This window comes from Nicrophorus vespilloides, unplaced genomic scaffold (assembly GCF_001412225.1).
Source record: "Nicrophorus vespilloides isolate i.1.1-1 unplaced genomic scaffold, Nicve_v1.0, whole genome shotgun sequence".
Classification (NCBI taxonomy): Eukaryota; Metazoa; Arthropoda; class Insecta; order Coleoptera; family Silphidae; genus Nicrophorus; species Nicrophorus vespilloides.
This window is the reverse complement of record NW_017098263.1, coordinates 1-19,046: the sequence shown is the minus strand read 5'-3', so window position 1 is coordinate 19,046 and position 19,046 is coordinate 1. Positions and strand designations below refer to the sequence as shown.

The following is a 19,046-nucleotide window of genomic DNA, read 5'->3' as shown; positions in this document are numbered from 1 at the left end:
ATTGTTATGCATGGGATAATTGATTTGAAATTGAAGGTAGGGGGGGGGAAGAATAGTGGGTTGGACTTATGGGTAGAAGCATGCAGCCAGTCGCACTGACAGCTGAGTGTCAAAGGTGAAAACATAAACACAAAATGGCTGACGGGAGGAAAGAAACTCATATAAAGTAGAGCGTGAAATGAGTGTAGTAGACGAGTTTGTTCCGCGGAAAGTTTTCAGACGAAGAAAATTGTAATAATGCTCTGTTGAAGGGGATAGACAGTTAGTTGTGTTCGTGCGTTGCTGGTACAATCTTGTTCATCTTGTAGTTGTTATCCAGATATCCATGAATAATGAGCAAGTTTGCTGATTACTTTGTTATTTGCGGGCTGGATTTTAATTCTGGCTTAGAACCAGACAGACTCTCAGGTAAACAATAACTTAACGAAACATTGTTATTGATTCCTTCTTGATAATCTTCTATAATTTTCTCAAATATCTATAATATAATATATAATATTCCAATTGGGTTTATTTAGTAAATTTACAATTAAATAAATTAAATTTCAAATCTGCATGTACTGAAAATTTATTTTTATGTTTTTAATTTGATGTAAGTGGAAAGAAAAACATTGTTTAATATTTTCATTGAAGAATTACATATGTAATGTTGCAACCATCCTCATTGTCAAATTGAAAAATATGATGTAATTAGTTCAGTTCGTGTTGTTATTAATCAATAACCTTCGTTATAATATCATCAGTCTATTCCAAAAATAACATGACATATTTAATTTATAAATAATAGTCTAAATATATAAAAAAAATATTTTGATTTTCGTCATGATTTGATCTCGTTCATCACTAAATACAATTCATCGTTAATTTGACCAGATGTTTCATATCCTTTATCCATACCATGTCATTGTTATTACACTGTACACTTATGTGAATTAGTACGTTGTGATAATGTTACGTAGATACGACACGTTCGTGCATAATCGACAAAATTATGATTTTTATTGCATTAAAACAATAGCCTTTTGTATTAATGAAATTTAATAATTCCAATTTCATTCTGCAATTATTTTGTTTTGTAATAAATTTAGTGTGATCTGATTTTTTTTACTTTATTCTATTCTATGTTTTATTGTACAATCTGTTTCGTAACGGTTGTTGTTTTGTTTTGGTTGCAACAAACAAGTGAAATGTGCTCTATTAAAATTCCGGTAGTCTAAGTTTTTTTTTGTTTAGACTAAATAAGAAGCATACAAATACCATTTTAAAATATCCTAATTTAATTCATTTTAAATTGTTTGCACATAAAACTAACTACTGAGAATTATGAAAATGTAAATATTTTTGAAAAAAAGTATTTAAATTTCAATGTATATATTTACAAATCGTTAAAGTGTAATTATATAATTTATGGTTGTTTAGTTTTTTTTTGTCAACGGAAAAGTTATTAAATTTGTTTGTGTATTTTATCTATATATCTGCAACCACTTGAGAAGCCTCAATTAGTTCCGCAAATAAACTAAATATTTATATTGACAAAACTATTTGCTTTCTAGATTATGTAATTTAGAAAAATATATTGTCGAATACATATAATGACTAGAAGATGCGGTGTAGTTGTAGTGATAATTGAATTATAAAGAAATTATTGCACGTGCGAGTTTACAACTTGTTTTATTGTTCTCGGCATGAAATCTAAAAATGACGTCTTATTTATATCGTTTTTGGAATGTTATTTACGTCCTTCTTCTGCCGATAATAGTCTTCTGTACCGAGAAATCTTTTAAGCATGGATTTGCATCGAACAATGTTCTGGTTTTCGCTTTGAAAGTAACCATACAATTTTCTTCTCCTTTGGTTTCATGAATGGACCCTTTGTGCGGGCGTCACCGGAAAAGAAAAATAAAAGACCCTTTTCGAAGCACATGTGTGTTTGGTATCAGGACCCTTTCGGAAAGAAAAATCTACCTGATTACTTTTCTAAATATGTTCTATCCCTTATCGGCAAAAGCTAGTTTATTTAGAGACGAGATAAATATATTTTTATTCTTATCGACGTCAAGTAAATCCGCTATACAACAACAATAATGCTAGTGGCTGATCTAAGCCAAATATTTGCAAGATATCGACTCGATAAATGTTTGCACGACGTATGAAATCATCTTATCACTTAGAGCACAAAGTATATTTTGTTCTGGAAATATCAACATCATCTCTTCTTATAATGTTGATTCAAGATTCCGCATATCGTTTATTTTTTGTAAGAGAAGTTTCTTAAAACGTTATGTTATGGTATCATATTTATAATTAATTGTAGTTTTTTTGATTATGATTAATGGAATTTAAAATGCAAACACTGCCTGAATCGATATTCGCCTCTGGCATTAATCCAAGCAACTGTTTACCCAACGGACTTCGACGAATCAATGTTTGTTAGTAAAACATATTTTTTTTCTTTTTGATTTATAGGTGATAATTTACATTGCTCCCCATTGGAGCGTCCATACAAAACAAAAGCTCTTGCACATTATCCGGACAATGTTCCAAGCAATCCATTTGATGGATCCGCTGTGTCTATGGTAATTATCGCCTCTCATTGAAACAACCTTCGTTAGATTGAATAATGTGTATGTTTCAGCTTTGTCTGCCCAGTGGACTCAGGTTTCGAACGCAAAAACATTCTGTTACTCAAGCACCGAATTTTCATTCGTTCGTGATAACTCGAGAGGATGGCAAAAGATGTTACGGATTCAGCCTCGTGTTCTACGAGGAGGTGCGCAATCGGGACATCTGCAGCGCCATGCAGACTCTCCAAGCTATGTATGTTACTGAGCTATCAAGTGGTTTGAAAGTGCGCCAAGTGCAACAGACGCAATCACAAGGACCTCAGAGCCGCTCTTTGCCTAGACACTTCAAAATCAGCACGCCTAACCCATCCGGTGGTGTCTCGCTAACATACTACGATATTTCCAAAGATAAACTCTTTGTTTCGAAGAGCATAGCCATAATATGCCAAGTGCCGAACGTACATGCAGCTAAAATATTTTTAGAAAATTTGTATAGGTGCGTGCCCCGTAAACAATCGAGCATAAATACTCTCAGTTTGGAAAGTTACGTATTTAATCTGCTTTACGAAGTGCAACTTCCATCTGCTGGAAAAAGTTTACTGGTACATTTACCACCTAATGATCCTCATTTACCATTAGCGAATGCAGTCATACAATGTCCAGCTGCGCCGCTGGAACTGCCGCACTTGGACTACTCCTTGCGACTTATGTTCATATGGCTCGGAGTGGACATCGTCGTGCAGTTATTCACATGCCTTCTATTAGAAAACCAGGTGTTGCTAAGAAGCACGGACTGCCAAAGACTGATGGTCGTAGCGGAGGGCATAACTGCTCTCCTCTTTCCATTCGCATGGCCACATGTTTATGTGCCAATTTTGCCTGCTAGTCTGCATCATTTTCTAGACGCGCCTGTACCTTTTGTGATGGGTTTGCATGCGTCTTCAGACAACACAAAAGTAGCCAGCGAGGCTAGCCTTTGCTACATAGATATTGATAAATGCAAAGTACAATTGCCCGAGGAGATGGCAGCTTTTCCCCATCTCGAAGCTTTCACCGCGGAAATTTACTCGGCGCTAGATAAGTACGGTATTCATGTACCGAACACAGAAACCACGCGGACTAGTCAAGAAATTATGTCGAGATCGTGCACCTTGCCAAACAGGCCACAGAATCGCCGCAAATTATCCATTCATGATACACTCGACAGCGACAGACCTCCATCTCCACCTGGATCTGCACGGACAGAAGCCCTGCAGCGGATCGCTGATATTGTCCGAAGGACTGGCGTTGCTTTAGATAAAAATGAAATGACCCAACCGACCGATTCGTACGTCGAGGATCTGCGTTTCAACAATTCTCTTAGAGAAATATTTCTGAATCGTTTCGTTCATATCTTTCAATCGTACGAGAATTTTGTCATACTGCCCAACCAGCACGATAAAGAAGATTGGTTTAACAATCGAGATTCGATGCAGAATTTCGATAAAGCGTCTTTCTTATCGGATCAACCGGAGCAGCATCGTCTGTTCCTGTGGCGTTTCCTCGAATCCCAAATGTTTGCCACGTTAATAGACAATAAGATTCTGTCAACTTGGGGCGAGCTGGATAATAACTTGCTAATTTTTGACTATAGAATCAAATTGCTTAGGCAGAGATACGGAGGCGAGAATTTAATGAGAAGCTTGTGCTATGAGCCATGCACTAGCGCGCACGACACTCAACGAATGCTCGACAGGCGATTAAACAATCCCGATTTTGAAAGTCCTCCAATCAGAGAAATCCTCAGCAACAGAAATACATTCTCCAAGTAAGTTATTAACATCTATAGTATCTTCAACATACAGTTTTTAACACGCACGCAAGATTTTCTGGTAAATTGTAAGAACTAAATATCAAAAGATTTTGTTACTTCTGATAATGGTTATAAACATTTATAAAACTAAAAGTTTGGTTTGGAAAAACATTTATCTTTAATTTATCTTCGTAGACGGTTAAATATAAACTGTATTTACCAATGTTTACCATTTGAGAAAGAATAATATATTTTAGAAAAGTAAATATTATGAATCCTCTGATTGCAACCATATGCACAATATAAATTACATCTAAAAATAATCATAAAATGATGTTTTTTTTTTTGTATTTTGTATTTTTACATCAGTTTTATGTAATATTTATTTGATACTAGTATTGGGATCATTAAAAAAGCTGTTGCGTTTAATCACTATATACAATATACAACGAAATCACAGACTATAACCATATGTAGAAGTTTATTTGCTTTTAGATGTTTTCCTTTGCTGGATAGAGAAATTTTAAATAAAACACCCGTTGTTAACAAGGGCAGCATTCCAAGAGCTAGCGCATTGAAAAAGGGTGCTTCATTTTCTCGTCCCGGTTGTTTGAACATCGAGAAAAGCGCGAATAAAGAGAACAATCAGGAGATGACTCCGGCCTTGATTGCTCAAGCAAATTGGACCTTCGTCGAGAAACTTTTGAAAGCAAGTTTTTTTTTAAACTAAACTAGGACTCGTTCGTTTAATAGAGTGCATATTTTTTTTTCTAGGATTGTAAAGCCAAAACAAAGAGAATGCTACTGGCGAAGCTTGGAGCAGAAGGTGTCACCTTATCCAGCAACAATAGCGTTGATAATTCAGGCGCCGTCGAAGAAAGTACTTTGGTCGCGTCGCTCTGCGACTTTCTCGAGAGAGTTTGGTCCCATGGTATGCAAAAGAAACGCGGTAAATCGGCACTGTGGGCGCATCTATTGGCGTACCAAGAAGCTCATAAGAGTACCAATAAATTAGATTCCCAATATTATAGCCATGGTATGTACGAAATTATGCATTTGCGCTTTTTTTTTGCTGTTTATTATTCATCTTCTGGTGGCGTTTGTTTTTCCCATTTGGTTATGGTTATAATTTCTTTATTATTTTCTTCAATTTTTTAGGGCTTTTTATGTTTTTTTTTATTTTATATACTTTTGTTTTTCTCTGCAATAGTTCGTTTAATTCTAGCGGAATTATCCCGATTGGCACTAAGATTAGAGAATTGGACTAGCCCCAATACCGAGAATAAAAGTATGCGCACAGATTTACCACCACTTCCGGAATCTATGTTAATAGATATGGCGTAAGTAATAAATGAAAAATATCTTTATTTCGGAATTCGTAATTGTGTAAAATCATATGTTCTTTAATAATGTGTTTTTCTAGTAATATTCAAGCTATGTCGGACGTGAAAACTGGGATAGGTATGGCACGGGCATGGGTTCGATTGGCTTTGGAGAAGAAGCAACTTTCAAAATATTTCAGGATGTTACTCTCTGATCATAGTTTACTGAGAGGACAATACAAGAGATCGGCATTTCTGCGATGCGAAGAAGAAAGGGAACAATTCCTATATCATTTGCTTTCATTGAATGCTGTAGATTACTTTTGCTTTACTAGTACATACCCCACAACTGGTAATTTATAAATTTTGGTTTTCCTAATTCTCAAGCTAAATAGATGAGAAGGAATTCCATTTAAATGTAACTTTTAATTAATTGTTGAATATATATATAATTTTAGTGATACCCTATCGAGTTGTTCTCGTGCCAACTAAAAAAGGGACCACATCATCAGCAAATGTATGGATAGTTCTCTCTGGAACTTTGTCAGAGACTAAAAGGGTTGCCGTGCCGAGAGCAACACTAAATTTCGAACACAGAGTAAGAAGTTTCGTATTTATATTTTATCTGTGTTTTAACTTTTCGAAATTTATATAGAACCAAAACTTGGGCGTCCTTACGACAATGAGAATAGGTCATGATAATACTGGAATGTCCGCGAAATGGATGATCGATTATGTTCTTGTTAGAAATGAAATCACTGGTCACACTTATCAGTAAGTCTATAATATTATCAGTGTTTGTATTTACTTAATTATTGATATAGGTTCCCTTGTGGTCGTTGGTTGGGACGTGGAGTAGATGATGGTTCAACGGAGAGGCTTTTGGTTGGGACTTTAATGCCCAGAACCGCTAACGAGGAACCAACTTTGACTAACACTGGTAGTATGGGCCGTAAAACGCCGAGATGTCAATCCCCTGGCCCTCCTAGAAATGAAATGAAACCATCGCAAATACAACATATGTTAGGTATGATTCGAATATCTGAACAATTTATAAAATTTAAGCAATTATTTTCCTTAGGTGATTGTGTAAACAATATTGTTAAATGGCATTACCGAAGAAATTCAGAAAGGAACACAACTTTAACAGCACTTTTGTGCGGAGATTCGGGGCTTGTCAAGTGCCTAGAATTAGTATTTCTCCTTGGTTTTAAGTCGGCTAGGCTCTTTGTCTTTAATCATTATCTTTGGGATTATTTCGGTAAATTGATTTAATTATTGATTATTAACAAATAATAATTATGTTTTATTAGTACGCGTAAAGGAGCATTTTGAGATGGAACTGTTGGAAGAAGGCAATGGACGCAGCGCTAGTTTAGAACGTAATCATCAAGAGACTGTAGCAGTTTGGAGATGCTACTGCCATTTAGTGGAAGAAATCCAATCTGCGAGCAAGGCTTTAGGAAAAGATGGCAAATTTCAACTCTTTATCTGCTTGAGTGTTAGGTAAAAACATACAATTGGAAATAATAAACATTTGCTAATTTTGTATCGTTTCAGGGAACATTTATTGCATCGAATGTTGCTGCCAATGGCTATATGTAAAGTTACGACAGAAATGTACGAAGATAACTCTTTTCTACGGAACAGAGGTCTGTTAACCTTTTTAAGACAAATTTTGCTTCCCTTGGATGACTTGGATGTAGTATTGGAGAATTCTGTAACGCACGGTATTTCATCCCCTGCTATACATTAATCTGTTCTAGTCCCTGTTCCTACTTTCATTTCATGCATAAACGTAATTTGTCTAAAAAAAATAATAATAACTAAATACGGGTCAAAATTTTATGATAGAGCGGATTTTTTTTATGAATACTCATTTATTTGAATCACACGAATCAATTGATATTAATTTATTTTTTTATGAAGAATATATTTTTTTTTAGTTTACTAATCTAACATATATATATAAAGTTAGTTACATATAGCAGCTATGAATATTTTTTCTTCTGAAATGACACTATATTTTTTCTATTAATTTATTTAGTCTTAAGTTTATTCTCTCTCTTTCTGAATAATTCTCATCTTTTAAGTTACCAATAGTCGTTTAAGTTTATATTCTTTTGAATTGTATATAGTTGGAACTATGTGACGTGGTCTTGTCTAATTATTGTGATAGCATATTTTATGTTGTGTTTTTTTCCTTTCGAACTAGAGGTGATAAATCCAAATATCCTAGATTATTAGAAATCATGAGTTATCGACGTTGAATGTTCTAAATTCCTTCGCGAGTAAAATTATTTCAATGTTTAGCACATGTCTGAAATTAATATATAACACAGGGTGATCAAGTAAGTTGACTTTCAGTCTTCTTCATATATGAATTTCATTATTTGAGCGGTTGAATTTTCGACTAGTTATATACTCGAAACTATAATGTTAATTTTTATTGATTACTATTATATGTATATTTTTATATTATTTATTGTTTTGCCGTTAAAATTTGCGTTGAATACAATCTACACGGAATAGCATTCGCTTTGTTATATAAAAAGAAAGGTATACATTAGTTGCATTACATTTATGTTTCAACGGTAATAATTATATTCAACACTTCAATATCGAATGTAGATATTGTCGTGAATCTTATATTTCTATTTATTTTCAGTAACATATTAGCATTAAATGTGTTCTATTCGATAAAACAACTTTTCTTGTAGATTCATGTTGGTAATATGCATTTAAATATGCACAACGTATTAAACTATTCGTGAATGTAAACGTAGTTAATGTTAATTGTATAGAATCATAATAGGATCAACTTTTATGTGATTAAATGCTAAAGTTTAGTTTCAGTAGAGACCACATAATGTATAACAAGAAGTTCGAATTTGAATGGTGAAGTGAAGAGGCCTATTACATCTATAATTACAGCATTGTTTCCAGAGTTATATTTTCAGAATGCAATAAATAAGTAACAACAGTTTGGAAATTGTCGACTATTGCCAAATTAGTTTAATCGCGGATGGATATAATAATAATAGTGTAACAGAAAGGAATATATTTAATCAGATATTAAGATAGATATATTTATTGAGGATAGGATTTATACTAAAAAAAAGAATAAATAAATAAAAATAAATATATTTACATGTTACAAATGCAATATATTGGAAGTTTGAAATGGTTAATAGAAACAAAGATGAATCGAATAACCGATGTACAATGTGGTTGATGATGTGGTTATATTGAATGAACATTGTAAAATAGAGATGTAATTTAAATTTGTAATAAATGTATTCAAAATGTATTCATTTGTGTTTATTTTCATAATACAATTATATAAGTTCTAGGAGAATTGGTTCATTTAATAGTCCACGCGTTACAAAGAATCATTGTTTACACGCTGGAGGACAAATATTTTTGCATGACCGGGGTATCACATTGCATCACAACTTCAGGGAAGAAGCGTATTCCCCGGACGATTTAGAATGAGATTAAGGATTGAGAGAACTGGATCGCCATAGATGCTGTGAACAAACAGTTGTTAAATATATGTTTGGTAAATCCTATTCACTTTTTTCATATGAGTGGTCGATGATGTAATTACCTTTAGGGGTTGTCGAGAAATTCACGAAAAACCAAAAGCACTGAAAAAAAACGAGAAAACCGTCATTTCTCTGTTATGTATAAAACGTTAAGTATATGTTTTTTTTTTCAATTTCTACAGCTTATAACAGGCGACTCGATCACAGCACGAAGACGTATGTAGGCTTGTTGGAAAGTCAAAATATTCAGCTTTCATACGAGTGTTCGATGATGTAACTATCTTAAGGATTTGTCGAGAAAATCACAAAAAACTGTAAAAACTTAATAAATAACGAGAAAAAATGTTCTTCAGCTTATAACATTCGACTCGATGAAACTACAAAGATGTATGTAGGCGTGTTGGAAAGGTGAGATATTCAGCTTTCATGCGAGTGGTCGATGATGAAATTACCTTTAGGGGTTGTCGAGAAATTCACGAAAAACCGAAAGCACTGAAAAAAAAACGAGAAAACTGTCATTTCTCTGTTATGTATAAAACGTTAAGTATGTGTTTTTTTTTCAATTTCTACAGCTCATAGCAGGCGACTCAATGACAGCACGAAGATGTATGTAGGCTTGTTGGAAAGGCAAAATATTCAGCTTTCATACGAGTGGTCGATGATGTAACTATCTTAAGGATTTGTCGAGAAAATCACGAAAAACTCTAAAAACTGAATAAAAAACGAAAAAAAAAATGTTCTTCAGCTTATAACAGGCGACTCGATGAAACTACTAAGATGTATGTAGGCGTGTTGGAAAGGTGAGATATTCAGCTTTCATACGAGTGGTCGATGATGAAATTACCTTTAGGGGTTGTCGAGAAATTCATGAAAAACCGAAAGCACTGAAAAAAAACGCGAAAACCTTTTCTCTGTTATGTATAAAACGTTAAGTATGTGTTTTTTTTTAAATTTCTACAACTCATAGCAGGCGACTCGATGACAGAACGAAGATGTATGTAGGCTTGTTGGAAAGGCAAAATATTCAGCTTTTCTACGAGTAGTCGATTATGTAACTATCTTAAGGATTTGTCGAGAAAATTACGAAAAACTTAATAAAACGAGAAAAAAATGTTCTTCAGCTTATAGCAGGCGACTCGATGAAACTACAAAGATGTATGTAGGCGCGTTGGAAAGGTGAGATATTCAGCTTTCGTAAAAAAATGCGAACATTACATAACTATTGTTACACAACTTTTACATTACTTTTGTTACGATGCGACATGTATATTAATGTATGAAAGTTATAAAGAAAAATAGAAGTTGGTCGTTGGTGAATGATGTTTTAAGTTTGATTTTTGATTGTGTAACTAAGGTATGATGCGTTTGATATATTTAAGATTAAAGTGTTGACATCTGTTGGTAATAAAATGGTTTCCCTTAAAACTAATCCAATAAATTTTTAAATAACTAATTGTTTCGCGCCAAACGTGCGTTCAAAAGATGGCGCGCCGGCTCTATTGTTTAGTAAAATTTCAAGATGGCCGCCGCAAGTTTGTGCAAATGAACGTAACGTCCAAAATAATAACAAAAAATAATGACGAATTCATCAATCGAGACTGTATTGTTGCAGCAGACGGATTTAAAAAATGCGACACACTATCATAGATCCACATGCGCGTGATTTAAGATGCGGTGTATGCATACATGTTTACATTGTTATAGGTAGAGAGAACACTAGGACCAGAATTCGCGACAGGATTCAGAAAGTTAGTGGTGGTCCCCCCCATTTCTTAAATCTAGTGCAAAAAACACCTCCCCAGCAAATGATTATGTGACAGACGAACGGTGATTAGTGAGATATCCTTTTGTTTCCTCCTTCAGAAGTAAGTTTGCATGATGATGATGATGAATGTGAGCCTTTCTTTATTCATTTCTGTAGCCTCTGAAATCCCTGCTGCAAAGCAAAGCGTCCGGTACGTTGTTGCCAATACCGTCTGAAAAAATTAGAAGAATATTGCAAGAAATTCATAATATGGACCACTATTGTCCATATTGAAACGAAGTTAATCCATAAATATCGCCTCTTTGAAATGAAATGTTCACGCTTCAAACGTTAGGCAATACGCGCTTCCAATGAACATCTAAAAAAGTATTTATTTATAAATAGCATACAAGATGATCACTTATTTTTATATTTGTATACTATTTGGATGTCAATAACCTCATTTCAATATTCAATTATTTATAATAACCAATTGTTTTCTTACAAATGTATACTACTGTCATAGGTCATGGTTTACTTGACTTGATTTCCTTTTAAATATTCAAATAACTATATAAACAAATTTATTCTAATTTTGTTATTGTCTAACAATAAATATTTATTTTGTATTAATTACAAAAATATTGATTTAACAATAACATTTTTATTGTAATAATTTAAAAACATTCTTATTATTGAAACAAGAAAAAGTTGTGTCAACAATTCTTCATAATTTGAAATTTGTTTCTGTTCTTTTATATTTGTTTATTTAATTATATAAAAAATACATTTTATAATAACCGAAAGATCGGTAATAACTGGATACGAACAACGTGGTTTGTGTGTTATATGAATGTACTGGAAATACTATTTTGTTTATTGTTATAACATACTACCATAATAATGATTACAAAGCAAAAGTCTATTCAAGTCCGTGATTCAAGGTCGTAAGCTACAACATATAATTCTAAACATTTTCGATTCGATCCATCGAATGTTTACATTACAATTTTAGGAATGATCATCAAATTTATCAATTTTCTAGTTGTAAAATTTGAATTTTTAACCTCTTGACCTCTTGATATAATTAAATTTTGATGACTCATTTGTTTTTATTAAAATTGAAACGAAATTACTTTTGCAATAACAATTGTTTATTAAATATTAAAAAATATCGAATGTTTGAAGCAGATTTATATTTGTTTATAAATCAATTTTAAATGAGCGCGATTCACGTGTTTTAATTTGAAATTCTGCTTAAATAAAGGAAATATGTTTGCTGAAGAAACAATATGTTTTTTTTTCAATTCAATCAATTTTTTTGGTTGATAAACCTACATCATTTTCTGTATTTTACAGAATTGAAGATATAAATGAAACTCTGCAATTAACGAACTTCCGTATACAAATTATTATATATTTCATCATTATTTTCGCTTATCAATATTAGATTTATACATTAAAAGTATTGTTCTTTATTTTGCATCGACTTCAATAAACCACTTGAATTAATTGATAAAGATTACATATCGAAATTATCATATTGAAAATGTGATTGTTTTATAATTCTCCTTAGAGTCTTTGTGGTATCGTGATTGAGCGAAGTCGTCGTGAATATTTGTCAAAAATTACGTGGAACAGAATTTTTTTTTCAAATGTTTGTTAAAAACTTATTTGTTCGTTGGAAATACAGGAAATAATAAAAACTATCTTTAATTATTTCAGATGGGATGGCTTTATTCAATAATATTATAATAACACAAAATGGATCCTGTGGGACCATGGTCAGCATATGCATCTTATAATCGTTTGACGGCGGGTGTGTCGGCGACTACGACAGCTGGTGAACTGCACCATTTACCGTCCAGTACCACTGGAGGTACACCACCAGTGCCAGCAACGACGACCACAACAACAACAACAACGCAATTACTTCCAGGAGGTTTCCTTTCATCACCTCAAGGTGCCTATGATGTGTTCACGCCTTTCTTCCATCATGCGGGCACGAAACCACCGGCACACTATGTAACGCAACGACAGTCATTAAGTAAGCAGCCAGAGGGTGAGTTTCACCAAACTCCTGCATTTTTTGAGCAGAATCATCCTGCATGGCAACAGAATAGCCCCTTCGGTATTCTTCCGCACGAATCAGTAGTGCCCACGACGACTGCCAAAGGCTACGAGAACTTCAATGCTCACTTTGCTGCGCAAAGTATAAACCACTTGAATTCGCTAGCTGCTAAGAATGCAACTGCAAGAGTCCAGAGCCCGCAGGTAACATGATCGGACATATGCAGATGTAGACGTCGTGATATTTACAGATTTATTTACTTAGGTGGTAGCAACGACGACTAAATCTCAAGGAAACGCGACGTTCTTTCAAGTGCCAGTGACATTTACAATTAGTGTAGACAGTTCTGTGAGTAAGCAGATTTACGCAACAACAAATGCCCAGAATATTCAACAATCGTGTATCGTCACATCAAGTAATGCATCGATACCTGGAAACAGTAGAGGAGTACCAGTCACCGGAGCGTCTTCACGGGCTGGTAGCTTCCTTCCATCAAATGCTGCCTGTATTGCTGTTACGAAACCGTCATCAGCACCACAGGTCCAGACGAAAGCGCAGATTAAAGTGTACCCGGAGATAGCTATTCAAAATGAACGAAATAACGATGAACAACAGCAGAGTAGTCCTATAAGTTTCTCAATGGATGCGCCAAGACTGAGCTATGCCAATTCTACAAGTAACAATACTAACAAACGGCCGTTTCAGACCAACTATAGGTAATTAAGTTTATGAAAATTTGAAAATGTACTGACAACAAAATGTGTTTAGGCACTACCAACAGGGTTCAAATAACGAAAGCTCTGACTTTCAACGAGTTGCCAGTGTTACGACAAATGGAAATTCCGACTGTAATATCGCTGTGTCAAGACGATCAAGTCCGTTGCTAGCTCATTCACAAGCATCACCCATTGGCCATGCACCTAGCCCTGTGTATCCACAATACAATAGTCCGATGAGTACTAGTATATCTTCTCCTCAAAGTAACAATCACATGACGCCACCAAGTCCGTTGGATGCATCAGTACCTAGACCGAGCCCACAAAGTAATATTGCGTATTCGAGCGTAATAACTAGAGCGTTAAATACTGATAAGCAATTTCCTGAACGCTTTGAGCGACAAAATCAAGTATGTTGGGAAGACAGGAGAAAATTTAATGCATACAATGCTACTAACACTACTGTTGATGTTGTCACATCCAGGTAAAATTTAATGAACTTAAATAAGTAAATATTTGTATGGTGTGTTTTTTTAATTTTATACTTAAGTAGGACAGAATCTGTTCCGAGACAAGCTGGAAATGTGACTATATCGGAACATCAAGCATATTTTGATGGTCAAGTTCCTTTACAAGATTTATCCAGCTGCCGCGGTGATCCTATGAGTATAGTCAAAAACTTGCAGCAACAGCAAAGTTGTCATTTGCAACAAGTGGAAATAAAACAGGAAGTTAAAAAGAGAAAAAGCGATGAAAAGGACTCACGTATGCCACCGCCTGCGCATAGTACCGGTGCCAACCAACCACCACCGCCTGTTCCACAAAACGGAACATTTTATTATTCCGATCGTTGGAATTTACAGTCTGCCTCTAAAATATTTACGTCACAAAATCTACCTCAACATCAGGGTTTAATTATTCATCCTCATGGACACCATCCACCACCGCCTATACCGTATTTCACACCTTACCATCTACCGACATCTCATCCGACGGAATATCCTTCTTCCGTTGAATTAACACCGTTATCAAATTACAGTGAGAGTCCCACGCAGACTGCACACTACCAGCAGCAAATAGATGCACAGCCTAAAGTTGTTGTGCCCAATATTGAAGAGGAATTGAAGTTTTTAAATGGATCTAATCCACTAACAATATCTCGACCTCCGCAGCTTCACCAAAGCAAAACAATTAATCCTCCAAATATTGCTAAGCCAGCGGATGTTAAATCCACCGGACCTGGTGCTGGGTTTATGAGTAGTTATATCAAATTTCTACAAGGAGAGCGTGACTCTTCTCCTCCACCTTCGGCAAGAGCTCCTAGAACGTACTCCAGGACGAAGATTGTTAAAGAAAATAAAGATTCCATTAATGGTGTGAAACCTATCCTTCCTCCAATCACGCAACCACCGCCCCCACCACCGGTGATTACAAGGCTGAGTCAAGGTGGGAACAAAATATTGAAATTATTATTTTGAACTATTTTATCAAATTTTCATTAGGAGATCCACAAGACGATCCTCGGTACTTTCCATTGCCGAAAGAGAGAAAGCAAAATAGTTTCGATACTTCCGATGACGGAATAAGTTCAGATGATGATATATTCAGAAAGATGCCGCCCTTGACTAAAGATGGTGTAGTGAAAACTGGCAAAAAGGGAAGACCCTGCAAGGCCGGTGGTCCAAAAGATAAAAAGAAAATTAAAACTAAAATTAAAAGCAAAATGAAAGTTGATAATGGTTCGTAATTAATTTATTTCTTGATTTTCTTTTTATTAAATCAACTTGTTTTTTTATAGTTACGGATATAACTGATGTTCCTAGACGAGAGACATGCAAACGAGCTGCAAAGGATAGAGTCCACTTGCAGAATATTATTACGAAAGGTGAAACTATCGACGAACCTGAAGATTTTGCAGATTCTGATTCGGATCCTGCTTGGACTCCGGCAGCTAAAGAAGACGTAGAAGAAGAAGTACCATCAAAGAAAGGAAAAAGAAAATTTGGTATTAATTAATTGATTTAATATAAAGAATTTGGTATTTATTCAAATTTATTTTTAAGGTGGTAAAAAAAAAGCCACCAGGAATTTAATAACAGCAGCTGCTGAAGGTGCTGGCATTCAAGTGGACAACATTGAAGATTACTTAAGTGATTCTTCAATGACTCAAACTAAAAAACAGAAAGCTGCATACCAAGTGCATAAAACAGTTAACAATCCGGCACGGACGCTGGAAGATAACATTGAAGCAAATTTGGTGCAGCAGCATAATAATATAGTAAGATCGGCACCAGTTCTTAATAATAACGGAAACACGACGTATCCGTTTAAGGTAAATGAAGATACTATAAATATATATTTGTATTTAAAGTTTATTTGTAGCCTGGGGAGTTTGTTGCCGTTGAATCTGAATTGACTCAAAATTGGCCGATTATTTGGAGGTTCGATGGCAAATCTCGATTACAAAAATATCAGCCGTTTATTCAGAATGGCAATACATTATATAAAAATATTTCAACGGTAATATTATGAAATTATAATTGGGATCAAAATTATATAATAAGTTTCATTCCAGTATACCTCATGGACACCTGATAGTAAAAACCAATATATTTCAATACCCGTTCGATTTCATTCACAAAACAATTTGGAAATAATTGTTGAATTTATGAAGCACGAAGTGATGGTTCCTAATCCGGAGTTCATTTCTAAGTGTATAAAAGAATGTGAAATTTATCAAGACAATTTTGAAGTGTATATTCAAACCCTTATATCACAATCTTTAGACAGCAATTTCCTTACAGAAATATTCCAAGAACAAGGTGATATAGCATATTCATATAAATTGATGCGTATTCTTAATTAGATAATTTCAGATGAGTATTTCTTATCGAATGTGAAGGTAATTGATGATATAACTATTAACAAGAAAAATAAACTGATTGGTGCTTTGCGCTGGCCTTCGCAATTGCAAGCGGCGTTATCAACCTGGCCCTGTTTTAATTTAACAAAGGATTTTCTTACTAAGGAAATATTAAGCCAGAATTGCGCTGCTTGCAAGCAACCTACAGTCTCGATCAGGTTACTTCTATATGGTCAACCATATAATTCAACTACTTTGGAAGGATGCGCTCCTGATCCCAAAGCAATCAACGATAAGGTTTGTAAAACGCTACAGTTTAATTCAAATATATAAATATTACATATTTTTTTTAGGACTTCGTAATGTGTCGACTTTGTGGAAATAATGTTGAACTTTTCAATAAAATTACACACCAGAAGTATCTGATGTATATAGAATGCGCTAAACGAGTTACAGATAAACGTACTATGGATCCAAGGAAAGATACGACTTGTATTTTAAACGAGTTATTAGCAGATGAATCTTGGCTGAATCAGGTACAATAGAAAATAATACAACAGAAAAATTAGTTATTAATAATCACATTTTAGTTATTTTCAATGGTGAGGACGTCTTGGGCGAACGTTGAGAGTGTTGAACGAAATTTTCTCATGAGACATTTGAAAAGTGATACAAACAGTGTTGTGAAATAGATATTTAAAAGAAAAACAAACATTTTTTAAAACCAACAAAAATTGTAAATAAGATGTATAATTATATATTAAAGAATTTATTATATTATATAGTATAAATCTAGAATGTTTTCGAAAGCTCGTGTTAAATCGAAATGAAACGCAAGGAAAATTAAAAGATGAATCAAAGTGCTCATAATAATTAAAAGTGATATTTTAAAATTTGAATTCGTTTTATTTAATATTTAAAAAACAGTTGTTATGTAAACATGTTCATGCAATTTAATATATCATTATACAAAAACTTGACAACGTCGATTGCGAATAAATAGTCCATATGGTTGAAATGTTCGTACTCTATAAGATGTTTGACCACAACATTTGGAAGTTCTTCGGTAAGTCTTTGTACATCCTAGAAAATCAATTTTAATATTAAAATTGTGTTAATATTTTGAAACATACAATTATATCTGATTTTAAATCATTTTTGGCATAATATAAAGCAACTGGAGCCGTTATTTGCGTTAAATTGTAACTGGGCGGCGTTTTTTGTTTGTACTTGAGCAAATTTTCAAATTCTCCATGATCGTACTGCTTAAATTCACCTAAAAGAGTTTTAGTTTAGATTACATACTATTGTCTACTATTTGATTTACCAGATTTAATTCCTTGTAAGAAGTGTAAAAATTGTTTAGTGGAAGCACCTGATGGTGAGTTCGACGCGATGACCGGAATTATTGTCTAAAATGTTATTAATTTATAATTTATGTTTTAAATTCATTTGCAATCCTGTAACCCCATTAATTTGTTCAACGTCTTTGCCAGTTCCACCACTCAAGAGGTTTTTACACGTGTCTTCAGTTTCGTTTCCATCTTTGCAAGCGTCCAGAGCTAGAAATCTGTAAAATTCGCTGTAACGGAACAATTCGTAAATATTGAAACGCTTCATCAACCACTAAAAGAAATCAATTGGTTACAAAAACAATAATAATATACAAAACAAATTTACTTCAGCTGTTTGAATAAAGTTTGACAATAATCGATACAAGCGATATTTAACATTTTCCACGTAGGCGACAGGTGCCAAAGACACGGCGAGTTTTATCTTCTTGTTGTATTCTGGACGCTCGGAAGCCATGACATAAAATGATGTTGTCCCTTGCGAATGACCCACATAAAATAGTTGCTCAGATTTAGTATTTTCTAATATGTAGTCGATCAATCTTGGTAGATCATAGTATCCAATTTCGTGCCAGCTGAAATTCCAATAATCTTGCTTGTCGACGTCCGGATCCAAAACGTTATGCTTCCTACTCCAAGTTGTGCCACGTGCATTGCCCATCCACACATCGAAACCTCTGTCAGCTAAAAGATAAGCTAAACTCTTCTCGGGACCCATGCTCACCCAATCAGCTGAACCGCCAAGAAGACCGTGCATTAGTAGCACGCTTGGTCTTCTTTTGATATCAGAGTTATTTTTTCCAGAAGGAATTCGATGCAATGTTAGTAAATAACCATCTTCTGTTTTAATATCTATGTGATTCTGGACGTGGTATCCATCTGCTGTAATAATTTCGTCCTAAAACATAAGAGTACATAAACAATAGTGAAATTGAAAAAGTTTAACATAACTAAAAAAAACTGAAATATTATTACGACTATAATTAATGGCTTTACAAATTTACTTCAGTATACATAGAATTTTCGTTATAAGTAGCATAAAATGAAAATCTAGAAACATAGATGATTTTTTTT

At 34.1% G+C, this 19,046-nt stretch overlaps 3 protein-coding genes across 6 annotated transcripts; 2 read left to right on the top strand and 1 right to left on the bottom strand.

The window, feature by feature from the left end:
• The first annotated feature begins 95 nt into the window (after positions 1–95).
• On the top strand, positions 96–7,526 carry LOC108562041 (DENN domain-containing protein 5B). Of its 3 annotated transcripts, none has more exons than XM_017920221.1 (13): positions 96–408; positions 2,467–2,576; positions 2,636–4,371; positions 4,852–5,065; positions 5,131–5,392; positions 5,567–5,696; positions 5,780–6,030; positions 6,137–6,276; positions 6,334–6,452; positions 6,503–6,705; positions 6,760–6,939; positions 6,992–7,184; positions 7,239–7,526. In XM_017920221.1, the coding sequence occupies exons 1-13, from the start codon at positions 333–335 to the stop codon at positions 7,432–7,434; spliced, it is 3,810 nt and encodes a 1,269-aa protein (XP_017775710.1). In that variant the 5' UTR covers positions 96–332; the 3' UTR covers positions 7,435–7,526. The 3 variants fall into 3 exon arrangements, with proteins under 3 accessions (XP_017775710.1, XP_017775709.1, XP_017775708.1); XM_017920220.1 differs by having other exon boundaries at positions 4,834–5,065; positions 5,582–5,696; XM_017920219.1 differs by having other exon boundaries at positions 4,834–5,065.
• Positions 7,527–10,747: 3,221 nt separating this feature from the next.
• On the top strand, positions 10,748–17,470 carry LOC108562042. 2 transcript variants are annotated; one of them, XM_017920222.1, is made up of 13 exons: positions 10,748–11,091; positions 12,696–13,244; positions 13,306–13,757; positions 13,810–14,241; positions 14,308–15,203; positions 15,260–15,496; positions 15,556–15,762; positions 15,821–16,089; positions 16,140–16,277; positions 16,333–16,579; positions 16,634–16,917; positions 16,974–17,156; positions 17,211–17,470. In XM_017920222.1, the coding sequence occupies exons 2-13, from the start codon at positions 12,735–12,737 to the stop codon at positions 17,310–17,312; spliced, it is 3,957 nt and encodes a 1,318-aa protein (XP_017775711.1). In that variant the 5' UTR covers positions 10,748–11,091; positions 12,696–12,734; the 3' UTR covers positions 17,313–17,470. The 2 variants fall into 2 exon arrangements, with proteins under 2 accessions (XP_017775711.1, XP_017775712.1); XM_017920223.1 differs by having other exon boundaries at positions 14,311–15,203; positions 17,211–17,469.
• An 80-nt stretch (positions 17,471–17,550) lies between these two features.
• LOC108562040 (lipase 3-like) lies at positions 17,551–18,870 on the bottom strand (the record flags this gene model as incomplete). The annotated part of the gene is made up of 5 exons (XM_017920217.1): positions 17,551–17,703; positions 17,754–17,896; positions 17,948–18,032; positions 18,088–18,246; positions 18,301–18,870. Coding segments are annotated over 5 exons (1,110 nt in total), but the record flags the coding sequence as incomplete, so codon positions are not given.
• Positions 18,871–19,046: the final 176 nt, after the last annotated feature.